This window comes from Microtus pennsylvanicus, chromosome 6 (assembly GCF_037038515.1).
Source record: "Microtus pennsylvanicus isolate mMicPen1 chromosome 6, mMicPen1.hap1, whole genome shotgun sequence".
Lineage (NCBI taxonomy): Eukaryota > Metazoa > Chordata > Mammalia > Rodentia > Cricetidae > Microtus > Microtus pennsylvanicus.
The window spans coordinates 96,617,851-96,631,672 of NC_134584.1; the positions used below are offsets into that span (position 1 = coordinate 96,617,851).

Sequence of the window (13,822 nt, forward strand, 5' to 3'; positions counted from 1 at the left end):
CCTGACCCTGCTGCGTTCACCTTGCAAGTGCTAGATTACACACGCCCATGCATCACCATGCCCAGCCCTTTCTGAAGATTAAAAATGAGAAAGTACAGCTTTAAAGTAATGAGAAAGAGTACAAAGCTGACCTCCTGGGGACTTTGTGAGAGAGGGCGGAGGCTGGCGATTGTGGTGAGGATTATTCCACTGTTGTGCAAATCAATGAGCCGGATTTAGCTGTGGAATCGTTATGACACCCAGGCTCTGAGTTTAGGAGGACGTGTGTGTGTGTGTGTGTGTGTGTGTGTGTGTACATCCTCCGTTCTTGATCCGGGAGGATGGCACCAGGAAGGCTGTGCCAACTCTAGCAACATATAGAAACTTGGTTGGGAAGAACTCAATTGGTTTGTGAGGGTGGAGGACTTCTGTGGGCCGTGTCCTCAGAGATATCTCTCAGGCAGGGGCAGGGGCAGGGGCAGGGGCAGGAACCAGAGTTCTTGACATAGCAGTGTTCCTCTCGGCCCTGGAAGAGGAGGAGAGCATCATGTCTTCTCTCCCTTTAGCACCTGCACTATGGAAACAGGACACAAACTGAAGGGCTTCAGACAAGGCCCAGACACTCCAGAGAGCCTCTGTGTGGGAATGCTGGACCATCTATCATGATCCAAGAAGCCAGGTAGGTGTTTTTTTTCCTCTCCTCTCTTTTCCTTTCTCCTCCCGTCCATTCCTCCTCATCCGTCCTATGGCCACGACTGTCAACCCCCACACCCCTGTGCCACCAGTCAGCTGTACCCTTTCGCTGCCATACATGGTAACCAGGAGTGGCCTACAAGTTCTAGTGGTGTGGGCAGTCTAGACTCTAGAGTGCCAAAGATCTCTGGGCAGGTCTGACAGACATAGCACTTATAGCTCCACGCCCTGAGAACTAGAGCATCAGAAGCCAGAGACTTAGAATTCTATGTATTCTGGGTAGAGGCTTTGACTCTGGGCTTGGTCACTGGGTGCTAGGCAGGATCTGATGGGCTGTTCTTGCACTGATGAGGGCACCTACCATGGAATCAGAAATTTGGCTGTGTTCATAAAGCATAGCACAAGGAGGAGAGGTTAGCTAGTCTTAATGGGAGGTCACTGTGGGGGCGCTCTCTCTAACATCCAGGAGGAAACTGTGGCCCATGTTTTTCACCCTGTTCATACTGCCATCAGGAGGGAAGGTTTTGCCATTTCACAGGTCTCAGGTTGGGGTGCTTGCCATGTCCATGCCAATAACACACGTTCACCCAAGATTGCCTCCACTCCCCACAACAGACAGAGAAGACCCTAGCTCAAAGTCACACTGTGAGTGTATCAGCCCGGTCCCGCTGCGGTAACAAATAGCTTGCCCCAAAACAGCGTTTTCCCCCTTCCTTTCTGGCTGTTGTGAATGGAGGGGAGCTCTGGCCCACAAAATTGTCCTTTGGCCCACACTCAGGTTAAAGGAGTAGCCATGATCTGAAAAGGCACAGGGTGAGTCACATACTGGCTCGTGAAACATCTGCACAAATGTGACCTGTGTAATTTTTAACAGTTTACCAGATAAACAGAGCTTCACAGCCACACCCAAATGCAAAGGATGGTTCCTTATTGATACCATCAAGGGCCCAGAAAGGGGGAAGCAGGGTGTCTGTAAATGTCCCCGAGACCTACCACAGAGAATTAGTATTAAACTGTGCCAGAAATTATCTCCTAGCTCTGGGCCGTGAATCATTTTGCCAAAACCATGTCCCAGAGGTTGTTTCCACAGAAGTCACAATGTCTCTTATGCTGAGATGTGCCCCATCTGCCAGCGTTGGTTGTTTAAAGAGTTTGTTTTGCCTTATGGCAAAACAAAGGCTCCATGTCAGGCTGACGTGAGGACACGGATAAGGAACTGCCCAGCATCATCTGTCCAGACCTCCTTCTCGCCCTGGGCGATTCTTTCCCAAGCAGTGTAGCTGCCGGACAGCCTAGCCCAGTAAGGAAGCCATGCCCTTGTTCTCGGGACATCCTTTGAACAAAATCACACAAAGCTCTTATCTCATGCTACCCAAGGCTCTAAGGCTTTAGAAGTTCACTGGCCTGGGAACCAAAAAAAAATCTTTGTTCTGATCCTGCCTCTGTCACGAACTTGGTATGTGACCTTGGGTGCTTCCTTCTCTCTTCCTTGGCCTGAATCTCCTCCAGAGACAATGGTCCCTGCCTAAGGATCATGTATGTGAGCACATTACGTGACTTGTAAGCTCTGGGGCAAGTCTTAGATGTCTGATGGAGGAGAGGAGCCTGGAAGGAGCCTCCACTGAGTACCCAGGATATTCAATGGGGGTAGCAAGGCCAGGTCCCGGGTGGGCCTCCCACTCTTTCTAGAGTTAGAGGTGTTAGCTCTGCAAATTGAGGGTTAGCTAATCTATGATAATATACTCAGAGAATACCATGCCTAACACAGTATGTACTTCATTAGTGTTGATGGAGAAATATACCCCATTTTATTCCATCATATAGACCACCATTTAATTAGCTCATCCTCCAACTGTTTGCGATTCATGTTGCTTCTGACTTTTAATTATTATTAATAATCGTGCCATGAACCATTTTATAATTTAAAAAGTTGTGTATCCATGATGGCTTCCAACTCATATGGATTTACTAGATAGAAACCATGGCTCATTATTTTAGGCTTCTGCTTTGTGAATGCCCTTTGGTGATGTGGGATTCCCCTTTGTATGCTGTGAATACGGTTGGTTAATGAATAAAAAAAAAACTGACTTGGCCTGATAGGGTAGAACAGAGATAGGTGGGGAAAACTAAACTAAATGCAGGGAGAAGGAGAGCAGATTCAGAGAGAAGCCGTGTAGCCCCACCAGAGACAGACGCTGGTTGAAATCTTGCCGGTAAGTCACAGCCACATGGTGATACACGGATTACTAGAAATGGGTTAAATTAAGGTGTACGAGTTAGCCAATAAGAAGTTAGAGCTAATGGGCTGAGCAGCGTTTTAAATAATATAGTTTCTGTGTGGTTATTTTGGTTCTGGGCTGCCAGGACAAACAAGCGGCCTCCTTACTACACTTGCCATCTATGGGAACTCTTCCTGGCAGGCTCTTTGAAGCTTCCATCTAAAGGTGGAGAGCGGGCTGGAGAGATGGCTCAGCAGTTAAGAGTTCTTGCTGCTTTTCTAGAAGTCCCAGGGTTAGATCCCAACACCCACAGCATGTAGCTAGGAACTGCTTGTAATTCCAGGGAACACAGTGACCTCTTCTGGACTATACAGGTCACATAGACACATACACATAAATATAAATTAAAACTCCATCTTTGGAAAGAGAGAACTAGCTGAGAGAGAGAGAGACAGAGACAGAGACAGAGAGACAGAGAGAGAACGCAGATGGTTTGTAGTAGCTAAGACCCGGGTCCACTTTATGCAGAACTTCTTGAGTGACAGGATTTTGAACCACATAAAAATGTACTTCTCAGGCACATAATAGAGGGCTAAAGGCACAGAGTCCAGGGAAGCTGAGCAATTTCACTCACGTGTTCCTCAGCACTGACCTTGACCCCATTACCCAACAGGACTGCCCAAGGTCTAGGCATCCTGTTAACATTCCAGCCACCAGAAAGAAGCAAAGGAAAGCAGATAACATTCCTCTTGCATCCCACTGACCAACCCCACCCACATCATGTGGCTGTGTCTAACTATTAAGGAGCCTGGGGGGTCGAGTCTATTCTGGATAATCAGGGAACAGTTGGGAGTTATAGTTCTAAGAAAGAACAGTATTAGTAGGTGGCTAGACGTCTCTGTCGTGAGATGAACCCAGACTGAAGCAGCACAGGTGGCCCATGGAAACAGCATCCTCAGAGCCTGGTATACTTCGAAGAACTGGTAAACTGTTCTGCTTAGCATCTGTGTGTGTGTGTGTGTGTGTGTGTGTGTTTATAGATCAGGGGAGGGTACAGAAGCAGACCTGTCTCTGAAGCTGATTGTGAGCAGACACATCAGGCTACTTTCTGTTGCTATGATACAATACACTGACGATAGCGAAAGCTGCTCAAGAGTACAGTCCATTATTACTTGGGAGGTCAGGGCGGCAAGAGTGTGATGCCCAAGGGTAGAGTCCATTACACTGGGAGGTCAGGGCAACAGGAGTGTGATGCCCAAGGGTAGAGTCCATTACACTGGGAGGTCAGGGGGCAGGAGTGTGATGCCCAAGGGTAGAGTCCATTACACTGGGAGGTCAGGGGGGCAGGAGTGTGATGCCCAAGGGTAGAGTCCATTACACTGGGAGGTCAGGGCGGCAGGAGTGTGATGCCCAAGGGTAGAGTCCATTACTGGGAGGTCAGGGCAACAGGAGTGTGATGCCCAAGGGCCCAGTCCATTACACTGGGAGGTCAGGGCAACAGAAGTGTGATTCCCAAGGGTCCAGTCCATTACATTGGGAGGTCAGGACGGCAGGAGTGTGATGCTGTTGGTCTTATCCACGATCAGCAAGCAGAGTGATTAACGCCAGTGCTCGGTTCCCTCCCTGCCCTCTAGACAGTCCAGCATTCCCTGCCCAGGGAATTATTCCATCCACATCAAGATGGGGCCTCCCATATCAATTCATGTAGTGCAGACAATCCTCCACATGTATAGCCAGAGGCCCATCTTCCAGATTGATAGTTAACAGAAATCACCATAGACCACATACCCCAGCCTGCCTGCCCCCCACTCACCCACCCCCAAGCTCACCCGTTTCCCCTCATCTCCACAGGGCCAGCCTCTGATGGACTCTGAGAGTCTCCGACTGAACACTGAGAACCTGTGGACCAGGCTTGTGAGTCTGCTGAGTAAAAACTCAGAATGGCTGAGCGCCAAGGTTAGGTTCTACCTCCCTACCGTGGACCCGGATGGCAGCAAGGCCCTTGACCCCGAGAGCATTGATGTTCAGCTCAGGAGGCTGCACACCCAGAGCCTGGCCACCTGGGAGTCTTTCATCCATAGTCTGTGCATGGAGCTTGACGTGCCTCTAGAGCTGGAGGTACCACTGCGGAGCATCTGGGGCCCAAAAGATGGTAAGGGTCCACACGGGAGGTGCGAGGCTGCCAGCACAGCCTTGTGACCCGCAGAGCTTCAGCCTCCCCGTCCCTGCCCCCACTGACCCATCTGGTCACACAGAGAGGACATAGAATAGCCGTACATTCCTAGTGCCTGCAGTGACCAAGAGACTTCCTTCTGCGGTGCAGTCAGAAGACCTCAGTGCCTACTAATAAGCAGGGAGGTTGACTATCCCATTTGGTACCATCTTGAGCGTCGCACTGAGGAGGAGCATGAGATACTGAGCATGAGTCCTTGGATAGAAAGTGAGACCCCCACCCGTGAGCTCTATTAGTGTGGAGGCGGGGACACATACTCACATACGCATGAACAGACAGCTCACACAGGCATGTGAGCACGTACACACATATATGTGTGCAGACATGCATCCTCACTGAGATGCACATGTGCACATATACATGTACACTTCTGCATGTTGTTGCATGCAGAGTGTACCACCTGCTTCCCTGAAAGATGACTGGGTGTCAATTTTTAATCTATGGAACCTATGGCTGCTCCCAGAACAGATACCACTCAGAGCTATCCGGGCAACCTATATCCTCTTGACACTGTATCCTCTGTATCTATCCTGCATCCCCGGTGACATGTGTTCTGCTCTGCTTTACAGAATCCTCTAAGCAGTTAGGAGCTGGTGAGGACAGCCATCCTGAACCCCCGCTTCACCATGGTGAGATCTGGGGTTAGGGTTCAGGGTGCCAACTGTTATGCTCAGTCTTCACCTTAAGCTAGTGGCAGCTAGTGGCCACCATTTCGTCTGCGGCACATGGACTGAGCCCCGCTTCCTCCCTCTCTGTGACTTTGAAGGCCTGCCCCCACTGCCTTTTACCAGGAATCTAATTTGGGTCCCCAGGAGAGACTCTGAGTGTGGCTAGCCTCAGCCTTCTAGATCCCCTGTCAGGTATTACCCAGAGAGCCTGTTCTCATGTCCTTGCCCCCTTGTGGAATTCTAGGAAGGCAGGTATCATGTCATGGTGTTGATGTGTATTCTCAAGGACCAGTTACAGGCTCAAACAGGAAACTGAAAGATTCTCAGAGCCTGGCCCTTCCCTGGTGGGCATGGCACTTAGAATGCCCTGCTGTGGGCCTGCTTGCTTTATCCTGGCCCCGAGCCTGAAGCTTCTGGTGAAACCATGGAAATGGCCTTCTCATAATTCCCAGGTGTCCCATACTTCTCTTCCTGGGCCGACGTGTGGAATAGAGCACCCCAAAGCTGCTGCCTGGGTTCCCCTTCTCTCCCCTATGCCCTCATTCCTCTCTTTCCAGGTGTCAAGCGCCCTTTTCAGAGCTATGGGTCCTCACCCCGCCGGAAGCACTGCAGGAAGCAGCAGCTAGGTGAGTTATGGGAGTAGAGACCCCTACATAAGACTGGGTTTCCCTGAGGTTGATCACAGACATGTGCTGGGCCTTGTTCCTGGCTGAAAAGCTTCTGAGGTCCAGGGGCTTGTTTTCCAAAACTCCAGGAGAGATACTGAAGGTCCTGAATGAGCAGAGGAGGAGACAGGGTACCTCAAGGGACAGATTTGTCACCTAGGCTCTTCCAGACAGTCCTCAAGGTTATGGGAAAATCAGGTGGTAACCAGTGTAACCTCAGGCCTGGGCCTTCAGTGGCCATGTTGGAGGGTGAGTGAGGATGGAGGTGATGAAGGTGCCTTGGCGAACCCCCAGATAGGAGCTCCTTGGAGACACAGAGTATCTAGGGTAGTCATGGGGAAGAGGAGAGGGGAAACTTCCTTCATCCTCTGCCAGTAGTCCAGAATAATCCTTGGCCCAACCCTCACATGCATATATACTTTACCAACTATGGGCATAACTAGAAAATTTATGTCTTTGCAAAACAGACCACTACTGCAGTCCTTTCTGGGGCAGAGGTGGGGGCTGCATCTTCCCAATGACCCAGGAAGGAAGGAAGTAACACTTGGCATAGCAGAAGCCCAGTTCCCATGGTCTAATTGACTAGTAGAAAGCCTGTCGTTTGTTGGTGCCCACTCTCAAAGGAAGGATGCAGGTGCCTTTGCCATCTTAGAGCTGGTCCCCATAGATGTTGCAAAGCAAGCAACCTCCCCCGGTTTACTGAAAACGGCATCACCTGTATTGCCCTGGAAGAGAGAGTTGTGACCCAAGGGCCCATACCCACCTCCCTGAGTAAGAGGCTTCGGAGCCCATGCTGCTCTGCAGCCCATTCCCTCTGGAGCTATGTGTGACCTAAGATCATCCATTGTGCCCTTAACGATTGCCCCAATACCCCCAATAGATGGGACTAAAGACAGTAGCAGCCTGATCAAGGGGTCCCAGGACGTGTATCGAGTGTGAGAACTCCTGCCTTCATGCCACTGCCGTGCCCCTTGCAGAGCTCGCTGAGAAGTATCTGAAGCTCCTGAAGACCTCTGCCCAGCAGTACCATGGCGGTGAATGCCCAGGAGCAAGGCGTACTCATGCCTCCCCACAAGTCTACATCCCCCCAATTCTACAGTGGAGCCGGGGTACAGCACCCTTGGACGTTCAGGAGGGAACCACTAAAGAAGACCCCGAGGCCACAGATGACACTGACGTGAGCTTCCAGGATCTCTTCAATTTCAAGGCCCCCAAGGGACCTCGAGTGACAGTCCTGCTGGGAAAGGCTGGGATGGGCAAGACCACGCTGGCACGTCGGCTCTGCTGGAGGTGGGCTAACGGTCAGCTGGACTGCTTCCGGGCTCTGTTCCTTTTTGAGTTCCGCCAGCTCAACATGATCACACATTCGCTGACACTGCCCCAGCTCCTTTTTAATCAGTACCTGAGCCCCGAGTCAGACCCTGACGCTGTTTTTCAGTACCTGGAGGAGAATGCCCATCAAGTCCTGCTGATCTTTGATGGGCTGGACGAGACCCTCCATGCTAGTTCCCCGGGTGCTGACAACACAGGCTCGGCCCTCGCCCTCTTCTCCGACCTCTGCCGTGGGACCCTCCTGCCAGGCTGCTGGGTGCTGGCCACCTCTCGTCCTGGGAAACTGCCTGCCTGTGTGCCCACAGAGGCCGCAATGGTGTACATGTGGGGCTTTGATGGGCAGCGGATAGAGAAGTACGTCAGCCACTTCTTCAGTGACCTGCTGTTACAGGAGCTGGCCCTGGCGGAAATGAGAGCCAATGAGCGCCTCCGGGGAATGTGTGCAGTACCTGCACTGTGCAGGGTGGCCTGCTTCTGCCTCGGCCGCCTGCTTCCTAGAAGCCCTCCAGGGCAGTCCACGGCTCTCCTGCCCACCGTAACCCAGTTGTTCCTGCAGATGGTGGAAACATTTAGCCCCCATGGGACTCTGCCTGCCACATCCTTGTTGGGCCTTGGAAAGGTGGCCCTTAGTAGACTGGACATTGGGAAGGTCATTTTCTCTGTGGAAAAAGACATTAGTCCTTCCCTGATGGCTTTTGGAGCTGCCCACAGCCTCCTGACCTCCTTCTGTATTCGTACCAGCCATGAGCACCAAGAAATAGGCTATGCCTTTGCCCACCTTAGCCTGCAAGAGTTCTTTGCCGCTCTGTATCTGATGGCCAGTGACACGGTAGACAAAGAAACGCTCACCTACTATGTCACACTCAATTCCCACTGGGTGCTGCGGACCAAAGCTAGGCTGGGCCTCTCCGACCATCTCTCTACCTTCCTGGCAGGCCTGGCATCCCACAACTGCCGGGCATTCCTTTGCCACCTGGCTCAACAAGAGGAAGCCTGGGTGAGCTCCAGGCAGGCTGCTGTTGTTCAGGTGCTGAGGAAGCTGGCTAGCCGGAAGCTTACAGGACCAAAGATGATAGAACTGTATCACTGTGTGGCTGAGACCCAGGATCTGGAGCTGGCGCAGTTCACTGCCCAAAACCTCCCCGTCCAGCTCTCCTTCCACAATCTCCCACTGACCCGTGCAGACCTGGCTGCACTGGCCAACATTTTGGAGCACAGGGTTGCCCCCATTCACCTGGATTTTGATGGCTGCCCGCTGGAGCCCCATTGCCCAGAGGCTCTGGTAGGATGTGGGCAAGTTGAGAATCTCAGGTGAGTCAAATTAGAAGAGAGGCAGGGGAGGGCGGGGAGGGCACTGTGCTTTTAGAAAGCGGGAGGTCAACCAGTCGGCCAGAGAGACTGGATTCAAGTGTTGACCATCCGAAAAGCATGCTCTATCATCATTTAGTGTGTAACATGGTGGGGCAGCCATGCACCTTGACCCAGCCCCTGGAGTCCAGGTGCCTGTGGCTTCCTGACTCTCACGTCTCTCTGGCAGTCAGGGACTGGAGTGCTGGATCTGGGCTACGTTGCTCAAGGCTGCTTGGCCTTGAACAAGTTATATGTTACCTCCCTCGAGGGTGTTTCTCCATACGTGCAGTGAGTATTCAAGTCAGACAGGCTTCTCAACCTGGCACCTGGTCCAGAACCGAGGCTCCGTTTCTATCGGTTAGAAAGAGCAAAGGTGTAGTCCCAGTGTGAGCCTCTCCAGATACAGCGGGGGAAGTCCTGTTGGAGTCATGGACAAGTCAGAAGTAGGTGGTTCAAGTGGGTGGTAGTTTGCTCTGCCCCATGTGGCCATGCAGGGACCCTGGTCCTTGCTCCAGCATCCCTCAGACATCCTAGCTATAGGATCAGTGCTGAGCCATGGGTGTCTTTGTGCCCTGACTTGGAGGAAGGGAAAAGGTGACTTTAGAGGAATGTTTAAAGGTCACCGTGGAAGTGGAACACGTCCCTTCCAGTCACGTTGCATCGCTGAGAACCTAGCCACACAGCCACTCCGGGCTGCAAGGGAAGCTGGAAATGTCACTGCTGGCTGGTGAACTACTTCCAGCTAGAGCGCCATTTCTTGTTCTCCCCCTTGACATCAACACCAGGTTTCATTTACAAACTTGTTATCAGTGTCAATATACTGAAAACACCTCACAGATTTTAGTATATTATTAGCATTGTAACAAGGCAGTCCAGCCTACTGAGTTACAGTTTTATCACTTAAAATCCTTTTTAGACCGATTTGCGAAGTGAAATCGTACCTCTGCTAAAGTCTCTGCCCATTTTGATCGTTAGCACTTCATTGCTGCTTCTGGTTCTAAGGGAGTGTCTTGAGTCTGGGTAGATAGCTCGGTGTCTGCAAGGGCTTGCTGTAAAAGCAACAGGACCTGAGTTCAAGTCCCCAGCGCTTATGTAAAAAGTAAGCATAGCCTCTCATGCCTGTAGCAGAAGAGGTGAGGGACAGAGACAGGTGGATCCCCAGAGCTCACTGTCAGCCAGTCCAACCTAAGCTAGAGTGAGTTTCAGGACTAGTGGGAGAAAAACAAACAAACGGAAAAGTGATAAAGACCTCTGGCCGCTACGTGAGCAGTAAGCTTGCACGCATGCATGATCCTTGCTTGTCATGATTTAAACTCTATGTGACTGTATTTCTACGGATGAAGGGGAGAACCGATTTGGCAGATAAAGAAGCCATTGCTGTGAGCTGTACTTCTTGCTACCCCAGCAGCTACAATGATAACTCGTGCTACTATGATGCCCCATCTCTCCCCATGGACACTGCCAGTGGTGTATTGCCAGTTTCTAAGCCCTGCCTGCCCCGCACTGACTCATTTTGCTTCTTTCCTGCAGCTTTAAAAGCAGAAAGTGTGGGGACGCCTTTGCAGAAGCCCTGGGCAGGAGCTTGCCTACTATGGGGAGCCTGAAGATACTAGGGTGAGCCAAGGCTTGCAAGCGAGATACGCGAGGAAGGATATCTGGCATACTTTTCCCTGCTTAGTCCTGCACAGACAGATTCCTGGCCAGCCCCCTTCTCTGCCCCCATTCCTCTGCCGTCTTTGTTTGCCCTGTAGGTTAACAAGAAGTAAGATCACAGCCCAAGGCATCAGGCACCTGGTACAGGCTTTGCCCCTCTGTTTCCAGCTGGAGGAGGTCAGGTGAGTGGCCTCTAAAAGGGCTCTTTTGCTTTGGGGAAGGGCCACTTTCCAGCTTTTAGGACACCCTTGGGGCCTGCATATTCATTCCATCCAGGATGACCAGAGAGTGAGAGCCATCAGTCTAAGAATGAGGTGGGTCAGATCTGTAAGAATGCCTCTGAGATTCCAGCGGTGCACATATTTGGGACCACCTTGGAGGATCATGAGTTTTGGGCTCCCTCCCCTCATTCTGTGGCCCTAGGAAAAGGGATTACAGTATCTAGGCAGAAGGCAGGTACCGTGGGGAACACATAAATGCATACAATGTACGACTTCACATTCTGCACTTGGGTACACACTCGAGCTCAAGGGTGTGTCACATACCTATTCATAGATGAGTACATGTGTGTGGCACCCACAGGCACACTGAGACTCAGCACACACTGACTGAGCATATCTGCACAATATACCTCTTGCTTGTGTCTGGAATTGTTTCAGAGAAAGGTGGAACCGGGGACCCTCTGCTACAGTCTTTTTTTTTTTTTAAAAAAATACTTCCTTTTAATTTTATTCATTTCTTTTTGAGATTATAGTATAATTACATCATTTCTCTCTTCCCTTTCTGTAGTGATGAGGCGAGCAGGCCTGCTTTTCGTCCCGCCCAGCTCCTGCCCGGCTATCTTTACACCCGAAATAACAGCACACAAATTGTATTCATTTAAACACTGCCTGGCCCATTAGCTCTAGCCTCTTACTGGCTAACTCTCACATCTTGGTAACCCATTTCTATTAATGTATGTAGCACCACGAGGTGGTGGCTTACTGGGAAGATTCTAATCTACGTCCATCTTGGGCCGGAGCTTCATCACATCTGCCTCACTGCCTTCTTCCTCCCAGCATTCTGTTCTGTCTACTCCACCTACCTATGTTCTGACCTATCAGGCCAAGCAGTTTTCTTTATTAATTAACCAATGAAAGCAACAGATAGATAGATGACCCACCTACATCACCTTTCCTCCCTCCAAGCCCTCCTATATACCTCTCCTTGATCTCTTTCAGATTCATGGCCTCTTTTTTCATTGTTATTGCATCCATATACATAAATGTATATACATACATATTCCTAAATATAACCCTCTCTGCCTGTAAATGTTACTTGTTGCTTGTATGTATGTTTCCAGGGCCAGCCATTTGGTATTGGATAACCAACTGGGAAGACTGTTTCTCCCACTCTTAGCATTCAGTTGCCTATAGTTATTTGTGTAGGGTAGAGGTGTCACGGACTTTCTCCCATCCACGTTAACCTGTGTGTTAATGCTGTCCTGGTTAGGCTCATGTTTAGGCAGTCATATTGGTGAATCTGTATGAGTATAGCTTCTAACATTGCTAGGAGACACAATCTCAGCAAAATCCTTGGTCTTCTACAGCCTTATACAGCTCCTTCCTGAAGTTCAGAAAGGCAACCCCTGAATCTAAGCAGGCTGGCCCAGGAAGAAGTATAGAATACAACACTTACAGACTGGAACACAAGCTGGCCAGTCTCTGCTGTTCCCTCTGATGCCTTTGTTCAGTGGTCACTATGGTTTGAATGAAGATTTAAACCATTGATCTTATCAAAACTCTCTCTTTTGGTTATTGAGTGGCCTTAATCTTGGCACCCATCACCCATTTATTTATTTATTTTCAATGTCCCCTGTTGCTCTCAATCATTCTCATACCATTTATCCATCTGCCCCTCCAGCTGGGATTTCAGAAAGAGATAGTGAGGTTGGAGCGGTTGTCCTGGATTCTGGGGAGCTGTGGCCAGAGCTGACACCAGGAGTAGAGTCTTTAGTCCCCCAGAGAGACTTCAGTAGTCCCCTAGGATGTTGGCGAACTCAGGACTCAGGCACACTGTACACCTAAGGCCTGGATCACCATATCTCACTTTATAAGCCCACCGCCTGGGGCTTCCTAGCGCCCATCCTCCTCCCCCCCCTCCCCGCCACCTGAGGGATTAGGTCTTGGTCTCTCTGCAGCTTGCACGACAACCAGCTGAAGGACCCAGAGGTGGTGAGCCTTGTGGAGCTGCTCCCTTGCCTACCAAAGCTCCAGAAACTTGAGTAAGTGATCTCGACCCTCAGCCAATCCCTTTTCCTGGGCCAAGTCACTCTTTCCTTTGTCGACCATGTCAAGGGCATCCAGCTCTGACACTTTGCCACGATTGTGCAGCCTGAGCAGAAACAGCGTCTCCGTGTCAGCACTGCTGTCCGCGGTGAAGGTGGCCGTCACGTGTCCTACTGTCAGAAAGCTGCAGGTCGGGTGAGCAGATTTTCAAGGTCTTGGGAAAAAAGGAAAGGGACAGAGGGAGCGAGGGATGGGAAAAGAGGAGGTCCCCCTAGCTTACAAGATCTGTGTGTGCATGCCAGAATCAGCTTAATTCAGAGTGTGGCTTGGGTCTGGCGCTTTATTAATAGCAATTGGGTGGAAAGGTGCTTGGACGGATGGATGAACAACATTGCGGAGCCAAATGAATAGTTAGGGCCCTGTCGCTCTCCGTGGTACTGAAACAGTATTACCTCATTGGCTCACAGGTTAGACGTCAGGCTTCTTAATCTGAATACAAATGTAATTCTCATTTTTAAAAGCTCTCAGAGGACATGGTGATACACGGTGGCAATACCAGGACTCAGGAGGATTAGGAGTCCAAGGCTAGCCTCAACTACTAGTGAATTCAGGGCCAGCCTGGTTTACATGATACCTTGTCTTAAAAAAAAAAAAGAACCAAAACAAAACTAAACAAAGACCCCTCCAACATCATCTTTCTGACCTTTCAAAAGCAGACTGGCGGGTGGCAGAGAACTTAGAACCTGTGCTAAGGCACTCTTTC

General features: G+C 50.5%; 1 protein-coding gene across 2 annotated transcripts in view; it reads left to right on the top strand.

Moving 5' to 3' along the window:
• Nlrc5 (NLR family CARD domain containing 5) overlaps nt 1-13,822 on the top strand; it is an 80,203-nt gene that overhangs the window by 19,878 nt on the left and 46,503 nt on the right. For both annotated transcript variants that reach the window (XR_012910951.1, XM_075976934.1), the window contains exons 2-10: nt 546-658; nt 4,743-5,043; nt 5,694-5,753; nt 6,350-6,418; nt 7,435-9,100; nt 10,670-10,753; nt 10,891-10,974; nt 12,972-13,055; nt 13,165-13,254. Coding sequence is in view for 1 of the 2 variants with exons in the window: in XM_075976934.1 (XP_075833049.1) it covers nt 4,755-5,043; nt 5,694-5,753; nt 6,350-6,418; nt 7,435-9,100; nt 10,670-10,753; nt 10,891-10,974; nt 12,972-13,055; nt 13,165-13,254 (2,426 nt within the window). In the remaining variant the exon portion in view is untranslated. The remainder of the gene's footprint in view (nt 1-545; nt 659-4,742; nt 5,044-5,693; nt 5,754-6,349; nt 6,419-7,434; nt 9,101-10,669; nt 10,754-10,890; nt 10,975-12,971; nt 13,056-13,164; nt 13,255-13,822) is intronic.